Below are 18114 nucleotides of genomic sequence, written 5' to 3' on the forward strand. Positions count from 1 at the left end.
CGCGACCTATTTTCCATCGAAATATTAGAGTACATATAAGCCCTTTGGAAAAGTGCAGAAAACGAGCGAACGTAGTAATTTTGTAGAACGCTTTTCTTTTAAAGATATTCTGTTTTAGATCAATACGAGAGAGTTGAATCAATACCTATGCTTATTAGCACTTTATTCCAATAGACAGATATTGTAAGAAGATAATTTTCTGTAATTCACGCAGCCATCTCTAGACAGCCCTTTCGCTGCGCTTGTAAAAACACGCGCTCGATACTGTGCACGTTGTTGTTCTGCCATTTACACACAATAGCACACACATACACACACACACACATCGACTTATATACAAGCACAAACAAACGTGCGAGCGCGTGTCGACATAGTTGAGTTCACAAAAATGGCTTGGGGTGATGCATGCTTTTAGGCGCACGTTGAAAGTTGCTGTAGGTAAGGTGTTTGTTGCTAAATATTCACACACACACACACACACACACACGGAAAAATGGAGAACAACGTGCACAAGTAATCAATAGGCATTTGCTTAATCCAAATTATCATATGCGTACCCCACAAGGCAAGGTCCTTTGCTGTTGGTGACTTGATAGCCGACGTTATAATTCAATTTCCACATAAATCGCGCATATAGTATAAGCGGATTATGGCACACCTCTGATTTTTGGCAAAGTTGGACGCCAATTTGATGGTGTGTATGTAATACGACACAATAGCAGCTTAAAACAAGTCATAAATCAGCTTAAATTTACACTTTTGTCAAGTTACAAATTGCTTCGCAAAAGCTGGCAAAACAGCTCCCAAGCTCCTTTGTTAACTGCTCATCTAATTTGCTGTTATTTTCGTTTGCAAATTTTTCCCTCCTGCCTGTGTAATCGATACGAAAAGCCTCTTAAATAAGCATTGTTCCATTATTTCAATTTGGCTGCAATATTTGTCAACGACAGGTCTAATGATAACAAAGCGGATGTAGTTACATTTTCCGAAATGTTCAGTCATTTTTTATTTATTTGGGCTTTTAATTTTTTATATATATACTCGTTTGTTGTAATGGTATTGGTTGGTACAGCGGCAGATTAAAGGAATAATAAATGAGCTATTTCACTTAAATTTATTTTAGCGAGTGTCAAGTGGAATCCACATATATCCCTCCGTCTGTTTTAAGCTTTTTTTTTATCCCACAACTCTTGAAGCGGAAAAACATCTTCGAGAAGGAAAAATAGCTTTTTAAGTATTACTACTATACATTATGTAAGAATCAATTAAAGTAAATCAGTAAAAAGCTTTTTTATAAAAGCTTCCTCCTGCTATTTATTATTAGTTGATTATTAATCATTATTATAAAATTATAGCAGGTAGGGCTGGCAGTAACATTGGTTGCTATTTTTATCCTATTATTTCGGTGTATATTTTATCGCAATTTAATGTGGAATGGAAAATAAATAATTTGAGACAAATATAATTCAAGTGATTATTTAGGAACAACAGCTTTTACCACAATCTGCGGTCAAACGATGATTGAATTTTAAAGAAATATAATAATTTGTTTCTTTAGTTTGTGCAGTGAGCTTGATGGTTTCAGAACCCTTCGCATTTGTTTTTTAAGCCCTAAATATTTTCACAGCAATATACAAAATGCATATTTATTTTGTATACTTATTAATAATTCTCGTGGCTATTTGTGTTGGCTGTGTGGGGATCTGCCTTCTGCTGCTGCGATGCAAGCGAAAAAAAGTGGAGAGCATTGAAATAAACCGAAGGTGTTCGAGATATGTAACCATTGGACCAAGCATAAATGGTGAAAACACGGAACTTCTTCCGCCTAACATTACTATTACAAGTGAGCGCATCAACAACGATAATTCAGGCTCAGGTGATGTTTATATACCAGAAGATACGGACTGGGAAGTACCCAGAGATGAAGTGAGTCTGGTTTCAAGATTGGGCGAAGGTGCTTTTGGTAAAGTTTTTAGGGCAACGACGGGAGGAAGGACTGTGGCCGTCAAAATGCTTAAGGAAAATCATTCCGATGAGGACTTGATCAACTTTTTGCTTGAGATGGAGATGATGAAGCTAATCGGCCAGCACGACAATATAATAAACCTGCTTGGCTGCTCCACCCAGAATAGTTCTCGCTGGCTCATCATTGAATATGCGTGCCATGGAAATCTGAGAGACTTTCTAGTCCAGAATCGTAATCGCGCAACAATTTGCGAAAATGATCTGGTTAAATTTGCTTGGCAGATTGCATGCGGCATGGAATTTCTGTCCTCCCAGCGGGTAGTTCTTCTATATACCTAATAAAAACGAATCTATTTATTTGAAATCTATCTCTTTTCACAGTGCGTTCATCGAGATTTGGCGGCACGGAATGTACTTGTCAGTGAGGACTTTGTCATGAAAATAGCCGACTTTGGTTTGGCTCGTCAAACAAGAGACAAAGGCTATTATCGAAAGGTCAGGAAGGGACGGCTGCCAGTAAAATGGATGGCGCTCGAATCGCTGGAAACTGGGTATCACGACTCGAAGAGCGATGTGTGGAGCTTCGGAGTTTTATTTTGGGAGATTATGTCGTTTGGCATTGGACCATATGAAGATATAACTAGTGTGGAACAGCTGGCAAACTTTTTACAGTTGGGCGAGCGTCTGAAAAGACCAGACCAGTGCTCTGATAATCTATATCTTTTGATGCAAAAATGTTGGCATGCCCATGCCTATGCACGGCCTACATTCTCCGAGCTGGCGGCTAACTTGAGCAGTTTACTGACGCAATTTATACCAAATGCTTACGATGTATACTTGGATAGGTTAAGTCCTATAATGGGGGCGCCGCCAACAGCCCATAGCTATGCCAATATACCTGAACACATAGTAAACGAAACTAGGCTTTAAAGAAACTAGGCTATTCATCGCTGGCTCTTTTAAGAATAGAGCTAAAATACTAAGTCAGCGTCGAGCGCCAATTAGTTATATATGCTAAGCATGCAGATGATGTTCCTAAAAATATAGACATGCACTACAGCTAGCCTGTAATGTTTATTTTATAAATTAAAATTAAAATTTTCCAGAACATTTTATTTATGCGAATTATTTGGAGCTTTAGTTACGTAGCATAACAACTATTATAAATAACATTATTTACAATTATTTAAATTTATCTTGTGATAAGCCATTTATATATCAGAATAATAGCACTTCTCATAGCAATTTCGTGTACATTTGTTGCATACTATGGCGAGTCATGTTTTGTGAACTCATCATCGAAATGAGTTTTGAGTTAGAATGTGAATGTGCGGCACTGTGGTCAGCGTGGCTTACGTTGAGTTGCGAGCGAGCTTAATACAGCATATAAGAGCGCATGATTAATGCATGTGTCAGTGAGGCTGCTGCCTCTGCTCCTGACTCATTGCAGCTTGTTCCAAAATGTCAGCAGGTAATAAGTGAGCGACAACAGAAGCCACACACGTGCGTTTGTTATTAACGCGCCGCGCAACCTGACAATGACGTAAGGCGGGGACGCAGGAACGCCAAGGGAAGTTATGCGAGTGATAAAACAACGGAAGCAGGAACTACATGCCGAAGCAACGCAGCCACTCGCCTGCCAGTGATAGCATCTCAGGCATCCAGCAAGAAAATGCTGAAAATGCTGTTTGCCAGTCAGCGAGACAAGCAGTCGTGTTTTTCTTTTCTTTTTTCCTTCTTCTTTTGTATGCCATCCAGCATGTTGCCTGAAATAAGGAAAATGTTATTCACCTGTCTGGCAACAAACAAGGCCCACTTTTTGCATCGCATACAAGCTGAATACATACTATATGTATGAATACATATTGTAAGCGTGGGTGTGGATAGAAGGAGCAGACGATTAGGGTGAACAATAGTTTCAGGATAAAGAGAGCCTTCTACTATCATATTACTTAATATTAGCCATATAAATTTTAAAAAATTATCTCTTGTCTAGGGTTGTGCCAGAAAGTGAAGACATCAGAATTATAATATAGAAATAATTAATTTATTGTGCAGCTTTCTAAGAACTACAATCTAAGCGGTCCGATTCGGTTTCTAACTACCTTTTCTCTCCCCAACTAAGAACACCCTGTAATCAACATTCTTTATGCAGTTTTCATTAAACTGTCACTTGTTTCTTAAACTGTTTTAAGCCCTGCACGGATGGATTCTATGCCAACAAGTACTTTCCGTAGATAGAGATAAAGTTAAAAGGGTCAGTTTTTCTTTTGACAAACGCTGGTTTTCTTCTCGAAGTGTCTGCAGTTAAGTGTAACTAATATTTTATTTATATACAAATCGATCAACACCCTACTCTTGAGTGCTGGCTTTAAGCTCTTGTTTTTGTGCTCCATTTAAATACATTTTAGTTGGCGTTGCTGCTCGCTTTTAAAGCGCATCACATTGGCTTAACCTTGCCGCTTGCGTCATTTTGCTGCGCTGTCGACTTCCACTTCCGTCCTTTGGCTTTCACACGGAAATCAGCTCGTCCCGTGGTACTTACGTCTGCCTGCTTGCATGCGGCTTGGAAAATGTCTGCGCGCTACGGCATCGCCAAGATGCCTTCTCACCTGCCCCACCACACTGGCAAGTGGCACAGTTCTGCTTATCTCGGCGTTGTCTAAGCTAAGAAAATGGCACTTTATTTTATGTTGGGTTTCATGCTGCGCCATATTTACATGACTGCACCTCATACACATGCTTAAGTGCTGGGGCTTTTGTGCCTGTTTATGATTTCTAAAGTTGTTGCCCGACATTTCATTTTTTTCGCTTCTCTCCATTTCGCTTTACTTCTACTCGTACATTTGACAAAATTAGCGCAACGCCGCACTTTTGGACTACGTGTCGTATGCGTTATGTGAGCGCGCACCTTTGCGTGTCAAGACTTTTGCTGAAGTTTGTCGGGCCACGCACCTCGCGTAGACAGTTGCGAGTTGAGTCATTTAACCTACATAGCCGTAATTTGCCAGATTTTATGACAGGTCGAGAGCAGCAGCAGGTGTCATTGGAGCGGGCCTGCTACTAAAAAATGTTGTGTAGTAATTACGTTAAGTATACACCATGTGTTTTAAGAAATTTCCAAGCAGCATGTAAAGCAAGCGAACATTTTTGTGGCCTGACAAGTGCTTGAATGCTTTTTTATTTATTGTCCCATCCATATAGTAACGAGCTCTTTAAGCCAGATCGTTTACATAAAATTTATGAAGTCAAAGCGAAATTTTTAACAGGCTTTTTGGTAAAACTCTGGCAAATTAATATGTCTTCATGAATTCCATTGAAAAACCACAGCTTATAAAAATCAATAAAAGCTACCTCTTTGATGTGGATTATTTTTATAGAATTTATGCATATTTTTTTTTATTTTTTAGTTATGCATTGAATTTAAATGCCATTTTAAACCACTGCTGAAAAATAATATTTTTCTACATTTGCATTCAAAATAGACAGCAGTTGTAATCTTTTGTTATTCGCATTTATTTGACGTACTCGTAAGTTAAAAACTCATTTGCTTTTTATCAAGTATACGCACTGTACACATACCAACAAACATACAATATTTGGTTTTTTTTTATCTTAAATTGTCCGTACAAACTAACAAAAATCGTTCATCAGAAAACAAATACATACACGCGCACATTTCTGTATGTGTGCTTTACTATAAAAAACATAAACAAAACAGCAAAACTATTAAAGGTAAAAAATTCGTCGATGGAATGTCAAATAAATTGAAAAGGAATTGTTTGCGCATTTCATGCACGCACAGCAAAGGAAACTATTTTGTATAAATTGATATATTATTATTATTTTTTTACTTAAACTATGGCAGAACCAAATGCCTGTGGAGAGAATGTGTGTGTGTTCATTTTTTTATAAAAAGAGTTTCGCTTTGTTGTTTTGTCAAACATGTAGATGAGATATGCGGGAATCGGTTTTGGAAACGTAAAGATGAAATCCTCTTTTGTGATTTTGTTTGGCTTGATAGTGTTTTGATGATTTTAAATAATTTCGTATATACACCTAACACTTTGCATTGTATTGCATTCATTTTTTTATACATGATAAATGTGTGTTGCACTTAAAGTTATAACTTAAGCTAATGATAATTTTTTTCTTTGCGTTTTAAGTACAGTAATTAGGAGAGAACTCTGAGCGTCTGTTTGTGGGTAATTGACTCGGAAAATATGCAAATTATAATTATATAGATAGAGTTTAGTTTAGTTTTATTGAGCATATAGTTCGTGTTCATGACTGGCAAATAAATGGTTGGTTGTCTTTTTAAGCTGCCTACGGAAAGTTTTCATTCATGAGTTTTATGCAACGTGCTTTTACATATACAAAAAATTAATCAGTCTAAGTACATTTTTTGTATGTATTTCGTTTTTGTTTTTTTGTTTAGACCCCCCCAAGAAGATATTTGTATACTCGTATTTAGTTTTGTTTTCGTTTTAAGCAATTTAGTTAGTGCCTTAAATAGAGCGATCCCCCGAGCTAAACTTATGCGACTTTTTAACTAAAGTTTATAGTTGAACTTATTGTTTAAACTTTTTTCATTTTTGTAATGCCCCATTTATTGTTGTGTTTTTGTTTTGTGTGTGTGTGTGTGTGTTTTGTGTTCAGCAACAAATCAACATGTAAAATCATAACACGCACATACATACTTACATATCATAGTGTAGGTATAGACATGCACAAATATCACGACCCTGCCTTCCTGCCTGGCTCATAATTTTTAGCTACAGCTGAATTCTCTACTCTCATCCCATCCATTCACTCCACTGCAGCTCATTCTCGATAAGATTAACTAAAATTTAGTTAGTTAGCTACTCCTGCTCCGCCTGCTTTCACGCATATTTGGTGAAGACCCAGCGTTGTGTGGAGAGCGCTGAGTTGCAACGCTGGGCACTAATGCCGTGCTCATTGTGTTCCCGGGAGTCCAGACACACGTTTATTTTCTGGTGCCGTACCAGGCCGCCTTCTCGCATGGTCCAGCGCTGGTTCTCCGTGTCATCGCAGTTCTTCAGCACCACCTGGGAGCCGCGTGAGAACTGCACGAGGGTCAGGCAGAGATCGTCGTGTTTGATTTCCCCACGCTTCGAATAGGCCCATTCCTGATTTCCGCCCGTGTTGTGACAAGGAAAGAGACCTGCAAACAAATAAACAAACAATATGGCATACACATATAGCTGGGGAAGTGGGAGATCGTGTGCAGACATTATTGAAATGAAATGCGCATTTTATTGTGATGTGTCCACTTCACATTTTTATACTCGTATAGTACAACAAAAAACCGTCGGACACACAGACTGACATTCAACATGCAACAATTGTTTGCATGTCTCGTTGGTCTATCGCTCTCAATTGCTGGATATTTTATTTCAATGTTTTTTTTATTACTGTCCTCGTTGTCGGCGAAGTCGCCGGCTCTTTGCCGCGCTGATGTTTTAATTAAATGACTTCCATGACACTTAATCAGGGGGGTCATTGGATCATTTGCGGTTGCCAGCAGTATTGATAAATTGATTTTAAAAAGCGTGACGCTTAAGTGTTAAGTTCGTTTGACAAACGATTAAGAAGTGTGTGACAAGCACTGCACTAATTTGATTTTCCACGCAGTGGAACATCTGTCTAATGACCAATTATAAGAAAATTGGCTAACTATCGCAGGATTTTCTTTGATTTCTACTGTGTTCAATCGTTCAATCCCAGTTAGGAATGTCTAGTATAGTATGTGGTGGACAGCAGGAAAAAGTAGAACAGTACGTCATGGCCTTACTAGATAATTAATTGCTGACCCCGACGTCACTTTAGATTCAACAAGCGCATAAAATGCAGTCAAGCTGGCAGCTCTGCATTTTCACTTGATTTTTAATTAAAATAGGAATTAACACAATAAGAAGCAACTTGGGGAGACAGTTAATTGAAGCTGCTTTGTAGTGACTTTTCATAGGAGTACTGCAAGTATAAATTTTCAACATTTTGTATTTAAAATCAGTTGAAAAGTGAAAACTAATTAAATGAATGTCTTAGTCCGATAGTATATTGTTGAACGCAATTTTTGCTAACTTCGCTTTTCGATAAAACATTTGTCTTCCTTAATTTTGAACTTTTGAAACACATGTTGTATTTGAAGGATTTTCTGAAAGTCGTGCAATAAATAGGCTTCTAGCAGTTGCCTAAAAAAGACTATCATAATCACATTAAAAGTGATAAGCTAATGCATGCTGCTTTGATAAAAACTTTACAAATTGACAGCAGGATTACTTCTCATCTATGATCCTTTTTGATGAACGAAATGGGGATACCGTCATTATTACTTCACATCCACTTACCCACATTGCCATCGACTAAATGGCCCATTGTATCAAGGCATTCGGTCATGTCCTGCCTAATTTGGCCAACTTCCTGTGGCTCGGGTGCTTGCAAGTCGGGATAAACGTTCTCCAGATACCACTTAAACGGCTTGCAATGTAACTTTTCCTTCAAAGCCAAGCGGTCGTCAATGCTGTGGGCGAATACATAAGCATGAAAAACAAAAAGCCAAAATAAATAAGCAAATACATATACGTGCCTTTCCACACACACGCAAACACTCAATCACAAATACACACACACACATACACACACACACTTAAGTCAGCCACAAAATGAACGCACATAAATAAACAAAGAAAAGGGAGTAAAAAAAAATGGAAAGGAAGGAAAAACTAAAGAGCGCTCAACACTCTCAGCCACACCCACAGAACTTTAACTTTAACTTTCCCAGCCACACACCACACACCACACACCACCAACAACAACAACAACAAAAACATTAACACCAACAAAAAGCACATGCCACTCACTTGCCAAACGGAATGTTCTTGGCCAATGGAACCGCATTGTAGTAATGCTGCTTGTAGTCATCCATCCAGACCTCGGCGGCGCGACGTGTGTTGCGTGCGAAGACGTTGCCACTGCCGCCCGGGAATGTGTAGGGATGGCGTTTGCGGAAAACGTGGCCCACTCGGCTGCAGGGAATGATTTCCAAGCTGCCACCACACTGCCAGACACGGAACGATATCTCAAGATTCTCGCCACCCCACACATCCATTTTCATATCATATTTGCCGAGCTTATTGAAGTACGCCTTGTCAATGACAAACAGACCGCCGGCAATCATGGGCGTGCGTATGGCAGTGGTGGGATCGTTGTGGCGCGCCGCACGCTCCGTCGGACTGAGGTACTCCCATTTGAAAATCAAATTCCAATCGAAGCCGCCACGCAAGTCCGCCGAAGCGCCAATATATTGGAAATTATCCATGCTAATCACATCGATGACGGGACAGACGACGCGTGTGGGATCCTCTCGCACACGTTCCAGCAACGGTTCCAGCCACTGCTCATTGCACTCCACATGGCTGTCCAGGAATGTAAGGACACTGCTCACTGCAGCATCGGCGCCCCGAACCCGCGACCGCACCAAGCCCTCGCGCTTGTCATTGCGTATCACGCGAACTTTGTCAATTTTGGCCAGCTCCTGACCATCCTCAGCTGGAAATATATGAACAGGATATTAACAGACGTCACATAACCGTCAATTAATGTTGAAATCCAAAAATGATTAAGAACTAGGTATCAAGTAATATTTCTCTACTACTTATAAGCGACATCCTAAGTGTCACCTGTCATAGAAAAAATAAATAAGTATGTATATAAACAAATATGTGCCTATTTGATAAGAAAACAAATAAAGATAAGGAGGTTATTGATTCGGAACATTTGTGATGAAAGAAAAAAGGTAAGCAATTGTATTGATAAATAATTTCATATCTTATTTGTAAAGATAACACATTTTGAAACTAAAGAGAAAGACAATTTAAATTAACACTATCAGAACTCTTATATAAACAATATACATATATATTTAGAATATAACAGGAATAGTTCTTCTGCTCAAACAACAATTTAATAAAATAAAATAATGAATAGTATAAAAAGAAAAATAAATATATAACATTTCTTTCACTTAAAGAAAAAGATAAATTGAAAGTTATATACATGTGCAATTTTTATTTTTCTTTCTTTTTTGAGCTTCTCACTTAAGACGGGTAAGTAGTTGACAGGAATATTGTCATAAACATAATATTAATTAAAACGAAAGCAATGAGAATTCTCTACTATAATATTATCTCCTGTGGAAACAAAACATCTTTGCATTTGTTTTTCAAAATTGCTCGCAAAAAAGAACATATTCATATGCCAATTATTTACAATAAATGCAGAAAAATTACTTTCCCATACAAGTAGTTCAAGCATCTACCACAATTACAACTAAACTGTACTACTAATAGTTTAGTTAGTAATTATAATACTTACGGTGATCGCTGAAATCGTCAACCAGCACTATTTCGCGTATCAAATGCTCGGGACTGCGATTCAGGACACTGACAATGGTGCGCAGCAGGGTGGAGCGTGCCTCGTTGTGGAAGGTGATGATAACACTCGTCTCGGGCAAATCCTCACGGAACTTCTTAGTGCGACACCTGCCCCATGGAAATCATTTAGTTGAACACTTAATTTAGACAGTTAAGTCTGCCTACTCACATGGGATTTCTGGTGTCGGGTATTTCACGATTGCTGGGCAGTGCATCGCTGGCCTCCTGATTGAATCGATTGCGTATGTAGGGATCCTCTCCTGTCCGCAGCGAACCGCCCTTTATGTAGCCAGCCTCATCGAAATACTCCACCTCGCCACCGCCACCACTCGGCGCCATTGGCAGGCGCCCGTCTGACGGACCCGTGCTGCCGCGGCCGCTGCTCCCCTGCGATGTCTCATCGAGAGCCACAATGCCATTCAACTTGAGGCCGTGCACCGCATTGCGCTCGAAGTCCTTTACGGAGCCGATTAGTATAATATTGCCGCCGGGATCGTCTGCACTGCCACTGCCAACGCCAATACCTGCACCGGCACCGGCACCCATCTGTCCATGGACCTGACGACTGGCTGTGGCCCATTGGCGTGCAGTAGACGCCGCCCCCGCCCCCGCACCCGCGCCTCCGGACACATCGTCCTGATACTGTTGCATGGCTGTGGCCACTTCACGTAATCGCAGGGCGCGATTTTCCACCTAAAAGCACACAAAGGGTTGGTACGTTGCCTCGTTATTATTATTATTATTTTTATTGTTGTCAGCTTTTTGTTGTAATTTATTTGTTTAATCTGCGCAGCATTTGCACCCCAGCTGCAATAATAACTCAACTGTACGGCAACAGCGCGCAAGTTAAAAAGTTTCTGCTTTATGGCCGGCACGTAAATATTGTTGCCGCTTTTGTGGTTTACTTTAAAATTAATAATCTGCGCACTAGTAGGGGCATATTCCTATTTCTATGCTACACTCAGAGAAAACACAAAAGCGAAGGGAAACCAATTTAAAAGTGCAATTATAGTATAGAATTATAGTATAGTATAGAATTTTCATTTTAGTTTTGGAATTTGTTGTTCTATGTATATTTCTCTCAGTGTATTTACGTGTTTGCTGCAAAATTGTCGCATTTTTTTTTTAAGGTTTAATCAGCAAAATCCCAGCAGCAGTTGCCAAGGCTCCACATTTATTTGCCGATACTTGTACCTACTATACATATGCATATGGGGGGATACTTAAAACTTTAAATTGGGCCCCTTTTTCGGGAGGGTTGGCCCGGCACTTAGCATTATTAATGCCTCTACTGCTTATCGCTCAGCTTTAAATGCCACCGAAATCCAGCTCAATCAAAATGCAAAGCCCCAAGCTACTACTGAAGCGGGTGGCAGCTCTGCAGATCCTAATGTTAAGCCATTAGCTCTTCAACTTTGACGTATGCATGAGGCACAAGCAACTGGATCCATCTACCCTGCACTCTCCCTTGACTGTTGCGAGGGGTGCTGCACGCTTCATGTTGACTAATGATGCATTGTTGAACTTTCTCTGCAGCCCTGGCTTCTGTACGTTTATGGGATATTATGAGTTTGGTCATTAGGTTGGCAACGCATTGCCAACACAATTTCTCAAATAGAAGTTGCTAGTGGTTTTCCAAATACTTATACTCGTAAGCATTTTAAATGACATAAAAAAGGAAATCCACGTCCGTTTTGTTATATAAAGATATTCACTAAACATGAAACGTTTATAGCTCGGTCTATTATTATTTGTTAAACTGAAGAGGAATTGTTGCTTCTTTTTTTTTTGCAATATTTTACATTCAAATTTAAAGTACAAATTAAATTAACATAATTAAGAACGGCAAGAATTCAAATGCTAATTGAATTTGATCTGCCCAGATGGCTATGCTTTAAGACAGCTACATAAGACATTGTGCTTTAAACTTCCATTCACTGCCCTCTTATCCACACTTCGATGGCTTTCTTCTGCTTTAAATTTAATACATTCTCGTTCCACTAGCCAATCGAATTGAATCGAATTGGCTCGGCCAGGCCCGGCCCGGCCCAGCCCAGCCCCGAGGCCGGACCAGTTGCTGCCCACGTTGGGTCAAGTCACGTGACTCTATTATTAATTGCTTTGGATTTGGCTATTTGTCATGCTTTCTTTGCTCACTTCACGCTTAACTGTGATTTATATGTATATATTGATGTCGCTTGAAATTTCGGTTGCCATTTGTTTCGTCGTCGCTGCTAAAGGGGCGTATGCGTGTTTTTAATTTTAAGTGGCCTCTGCTTGGAATGGCTTCGATACGGGCATATTTGAATGGCAAGCGTGCACGCGCTTTAAATTCCACTTCCGTTTCTTTGATTTACATGAAACGTGTGCCTTTTAACACAATTTTAAGCGCATTTTTATGGGTTTGCTCTCCGCCATTAGCCCAACCGCTCACGCACAGTCTGCGAGTGGAAGCAGAAGAAGAAGCTGACGGGGAAAGAGCTGTCCTCCTCATCCTGCTTGCTGCATTCATTTGATATGCAAGATTTCACTTGGCTGCGAGAAATGCCAGAGCATTGGCATTTACGCGTACAACAATTTCGGGCAACGTGTTCGCATTGTTAAATATTTAAAAGGCTATTAAGTGCCGAATTATGTGACAACGGCAGCGAAATGTTCAATTGAGTTCATGACCCTGTCATCCATGTATTGATTTGAGATAGATAGACAGACAAATAGACAATTGTGGGCAGTTTCATCAATGGCCTCAGTTGGCCTAAAAAAGCACTCCTTACTTCACTCGTAAGCAGCTCAGTTAAGCATACATAATGTGACATTATAATTTTGCACTTAGCTACATATTAATTAAAGCATAATGCATCCCAACCTTACTCATATGACTGGCTACTGTCATGGTCTTCCCCTAAATATATAGCCGAGAGATTGACAATAGTAAGAAGAAGCTCGATGACATCAAAGGAACTGACCACAATGCGTATACGCAGTGTGCACACAATGCCTAATCACTCATCTGCATTGTGGGGTGTGTTGGGTGTGTTAGAGATGGAAGTGTATTGGAAATCCTTATATTGATCCCTAATATTGATAAGGATTACAAATTGTACCAATTCCGTTTCATTACAATTCAAAATTTAATAATTTATTTTCTGCAATTTTCTTTTTCACTGATTATCGTCGTAAGCATTTGTGTTTGTTTTAAACAACTTTTAATATTTAATAATATAATTAGCTTAGATCAGTTAAATATACTTGTATATCTAAACTTCATATAGACTAATGAACGAATGTTTTAAGAGAGGTTCCCACGGCTTACTTCTACTATAAGTTTAATATTTGCCTAATAGTTGGTAGAAGTTTTACATTTCTCTGGAAAAATTGCCGTTCCGTTGGAAAAATTATTCAAATTTGGTTGAAAATTTTGTCATACTGCTTTCAAATTGATTTCACCCATAATTAATAGCTATCTTTTACATATAAATTGACATTTTTAATTTTCACACTTTATAAAAAATTAATAAAGTATAGGGAAACCAACCGCTATAACCGATTGATAAACTGTGTAATTATTTTCAACTTCTTATTAACTTCTTATAATTTTCTTCTTTCATAGGGACTTTTGTTCTTTATATAATTCCCTTAAAATTTAAAATGATAGTTCTTTTAATTTGTTTTCGTATAGTTCATTATGTTACTATTTCTATTTTTCTTCTTACTTAATTGCTTTATTTTTTTTTATATTTTATTCGTTATATTGTCTTTGCTTTATATTTTTGGTTAGCGTTTCGATTTTCTACTGAAAGACAACAGATTCTTAATTTCAATTTCATATTCAGTTCTTCAGAAATGCGAATATTGTTCATCTTCATCTTGGATGTTTTAGTTATTTACTTAAGTTCCCATGAATGTGATGCTAGCTGTTAAAGTTTGTAGTTTCTTGAATGGTTATACAGTGCCAACTAAGTAATCTTAACTGAGTTCGGCCCATCTCTACAGTGGGACGCGATGTACCATGAATTCGTAAGCACGTACTGACAAAGAGAGATTTGCATTCATGCATTGAAAATTGTTACAGTTTTGCTTTTAGGCTCCTCATTCAATTAGTACTGTGCCTGGGACCTTCGTCTGTACTTATTATGCATATGCGAGCACTCGTACACATAGTATGTATGTGTGCAATGTATTATGTGGCAGAGGATCGTCCATGTGTAACTTAATTAGTTTCATTGTTTGTGCAGTAGGAGCCACAAATGTTGTGGCCCATGATTGGTTATGCATCTGAGCTAAACATAACCCAGTCAGCAGGTCTGGTTGACCATATAACGACTGGCCCAGAGCAGTTTGGCGTTCATAAGCCGCTTATTGCGAGGTCATGGCTGTCCAGTCTGCACTAATTATTGAAAACGCATGCGTTCAGACAAAATATTGCGGCATGCGGGTCCTCGATACCAGTTATTAGCCTGTTACTCTTAATTAGTTATAAATCAAATGGTTACGAGATAAGTGCTTCGGGCATTGCCAAAAATATATTGCCTACGCATTGTTTTGTAAAAGTTTTATTGCGTTTCTCGCAATTTACGACTAGCATATGAGTATGCTAGTTGGCAGCATGGCGAGTATATAGTATTACTGTTTTATCGTCTATCGTGCTAAATATAGAGTCGGCCGGCTACCCCCAAGTGTCCAGACATGCTGGAAACTTATGCTGCCATGCGATATGCGCGCACATAGACGTCATGGATGGGAAATGTGAGTCCGAAGACATGAAAACCGAGGCAGCTGTCAAAAGTGTCTGAGACTGGACATACGGCTGTGTACGAATAACATTAAATCGCAAAAATCCCACGCTATGCAGACCATATGTGCGTACATATTCCTAAATGCAAGGAGTTGCAAATTAAAGTAAAGTTCATGTTTTAGGGGTAAAAATCGAATATAGCATTTCATAAAAAATGTACCACTTAATATTTAATTTAAACATTGTCTTATTATTGCTTATTAGAGTGAGAAGAAAGGCAGCAGGCAGCATAGAGTTATCTACAAAAAGGGGGAAAAGAAAAAGAACGCTTTTGGCTATACAGATTACCAGACGGGGAAAGTGGAGAGACAGAAAAAATAAATGAAAGAAAACAAAAAGTGAAATTGTAATCCTTTTCAATTATATTATTAAGACTGTTCTGTTCATAAAACAATTGAGAAGTTTTAGTTGCTTGGCTAAGTAGCTTCCCCTTCAGTTCCACTGCAAATAACTACGTTGTTCGTAAATAAATGTTTACAAATTAAATTATCACTGTCTCTGTTCAGCAATTTTTGTCTTTCAGACATTAATGGCCAACCGACACGCACTCATCAGTTCATTTATCGATATTTGTCAATCACTTTACAATTTGTTTGCTTGCAACATTGAGTGTCGTGCTCAAAAGTATGTCATTAGTCAATCAACAAAAATAATAAAAAGAAATAACCATTGGGGGGAAAAACGCGCAGCAACCAGTTGCCTCAAATGGCTTCTGTTTTTGTGTGCAGCTCACAAATATGGCACTAAATGTTACACATAAAGTTCAATGCTTGAGTTCAATGTTTTCAAATGGAATCTGCTATATACTCGTATACATGTGTGTTGTTCCAAAAAATGTTGAACGAATTGCTTTGACGCCAGATACTGGCATTGAATGGTAGAAGCTAAAAAAAACAATGGAATACAAAAAACTTTTAATGACATGCCGACCCTTTTTGCAATTTTTCTTTTGCCATTTTTGTTACTTTGTCAACTTTGTAAATTATGGTAATTAAAATTGCATGCTGATTGAAGCGGATTTGCTTTCAACATAACTACAAGTATAAATAGTCGATTTTTCGTGAAGCATTAATCTGCTCAAGAGATTGTGAAAACCTTGAAAAAATGTAGAATCAAAGTGTTTGTTGTTGAAACAGGAGCCAGGTGGCATGTTAATCCAAATTGCAGGTTCAGCAAAAAATGTGAATTATGTATGAGGAAGGGTCTTCTTTTTGTTGAGCCCAACCAGCAAGTCATGTCACAGGAATTTATGATTTGCTTGCCCCAAAGTTCAATGGTCGACCGCTTTTGATATGCCGTGCAGGCAGACATGTGTAGTTATTTGTTGGGCCTTTTATCAGTCAGTATTATAGTCGTGCATTGATTTTTAATTGAATTTTGCTGTCGTGTTGTTTCCCTTAGTTAGTCTGCAGTCGAAACTGATTGTCTCTCTGTCCGCTTCAAATGCCCGAGTGACCCAAAAAATACTTTTTGCATGTTTCGTTCATATCTTGGGCCTGACTTGGGCCTTCATGACTTGGGTGTGTCTTGTATTGGTGTTTGCCACCAACTGTTTGCCATTCCTGCTACGTTTTTGGGTAGCAACTCGAAAGGGGTCTGAAACAACAGTTAAGAGGCTTGACAAGCTTGCTGCAGGCCCCTTTTAATGTCAAAGTAAATAAAAATGCAGCTCAAACGGCTGTCATGCATGCAACACAAATTGAGCGAAATGGGGGGGAACACGTGGCAGGCCACAAAGGGAACTGAAAACAATTAAAAATGCAGTTAAATAAATTATACAAATCACCCTTGCAACAAGTAGTTTAATATTGGATGAATATACATGTGTCATTCACTCAATAAAAGGGAATAAAGGGTGACTTGTTTGGACCACAATTAGCCACCAAGTATATCAGATCATCTTAATAAGTCAATATACTTGTATAGTATTGCTTTCAATAGTTCCACTATTTATATTGCTTAAGGTTAATTATTAATCAAAAGGCTGGGCACTCATTGTGAGCCACTTACATACGACGCCTTAAAGCAGAAAATTGGACATTTATTATGGTACATAATATATATTTAGATCTATTAAAAAACTAAATACTTTTTGTTTCAATCGAATTAATATAAACTATAGGTTTTGGTAAAAATTGAGAAAGGTTAGGTGTGGACTACTTTTGTGTATATGTTAGAAAATTTTAACTACTGCCAGATATTTCAAGTTTCTTGTTATTAGTAATATTGTGGAGGGTTCCAACACTCTATACCAATTTAAGGTATGTACTTAGGTGTACCTTAGAAATGTAGTCATTTGTTAAAATTATTATTATCGTTATTTCAGGCATAACATTCCAAACTGTTCTGCTTGTACTTCTGTTTTAGATGCCTAAATTGGTTTATAACTTAATATATTATAGGACTGCCAATAAAAGATATTAAATATTCGACAGCTTTTTAGTGCAAATTCGCTGCGTTTCGATTTCTTAGCGTGTGTGGTCTTCGGTGCAACCACGATAGCTACTTCTTTGTTTTTTTTTCCTCTGCCTTTGAACAAAGACATCTTTTTTTGTTGTGCTTTGTTTTGGTGAAAATAAATTTGATACGTTCCAATTACTAAATTATGCATTTACAACTACTTTATGGAAAAGGCATTCAGCTGGAAGACTGCACAGCATGGCAAACGCAGGGTAGAGAAGGCAACAAAGTAAAAAAAAAAAAAGAAATACAAAAGCAGCTCAAAAAACGCTGCTCTTGTGGCTAAAAACAAACAAACAAAGCGCCACGACACGACGCCAGTGGCTTTAACCATGCTTGAGTGATTAAACGCAAAAAAACTGTGCACATTAATAAAAAGTTGCTGAAAAATGGAGAAAACAATCTAAAAGATAAAAGCGCACACGAACAGAAGATTTT

General features: G+C 38.4%; 2 protein-coding genes across 5 annotated transcripts in view; one reads left to right on the forward strand and one right to left on the reverse strand.

The window, feature by feature from the left end:
* Positions 1-493: 493 nt before the first annotated feature.
* On the forward strand, positions 494-2895 carry LOC115631350 (fibroblast growth factor receptor homolog 2-like). The gene is made up of 3 exons (XM_030528066.1): positions 494-513; positions 1845-2283; positions 2347-2895. The coding sequence occupies exons 1-3, from the start codon at positions 494-496 to the stop codon at positions 2893-2895; spliced, it is 1008 nt and encodes a 335-aa protein (XP_030383926.1).
* A 2698-nt stretch (positions 2896-5593) lies between these two features.
* The window catches only part of LOC115631034 (polypeptide N-acetylgalactosaminyltransferase 2), a 34405-nt gene continuing 21884 nt past the window's right edge, over positions 5594-18114 (reverse strand). For all 4 annotated transcript variants that reach the window (XM_030527659.1, XM_030527660.1, XM_030527658.1 and 1 more), the window contains exons 3-7: positions 10591-11114; positions 10363-10529; positions 8850-9537; positions 8337-8509; positions 5594-7150 (exon numbers count right to left, since the gene is read on the reverse strand). In XM_030527659.1, the coding sequence (XP_030383519.1) occupies positions 6849-7150; positions 8337-8509; positions 8850-9537; positions 10363-10529; positions 10591-11114 (1854 nt within the window). In that variant the 3' untranslated portion in view covers positions 5594-6848. The remainder of the gene's footprint in view (positions 7151-8336; positions 8510-8849; positions 9538-10362; positions 10530-10590; positions 11115-18114) is intronic.

This window comes from Scaptodrosophila lebanonensis, unplaced genomic scaffold, assembly GCF_003285725.1.
Source record: "Scaptodrosophila lebanonensis strain 11010-0011.00,11010-0021.00 unplaced genomic scaffold, SlebRS2 tig00001412-arrow-pilon, whole genome shotgun sequence".
NCBI classification, from domain to species: domain Eukaryota; kingdom Metazoa; phylum Arthropoda; class Insecta; order Diptera; family Drosophilidae; genus Scaptodrosophila; species Scaptodrosophila lebanonensis.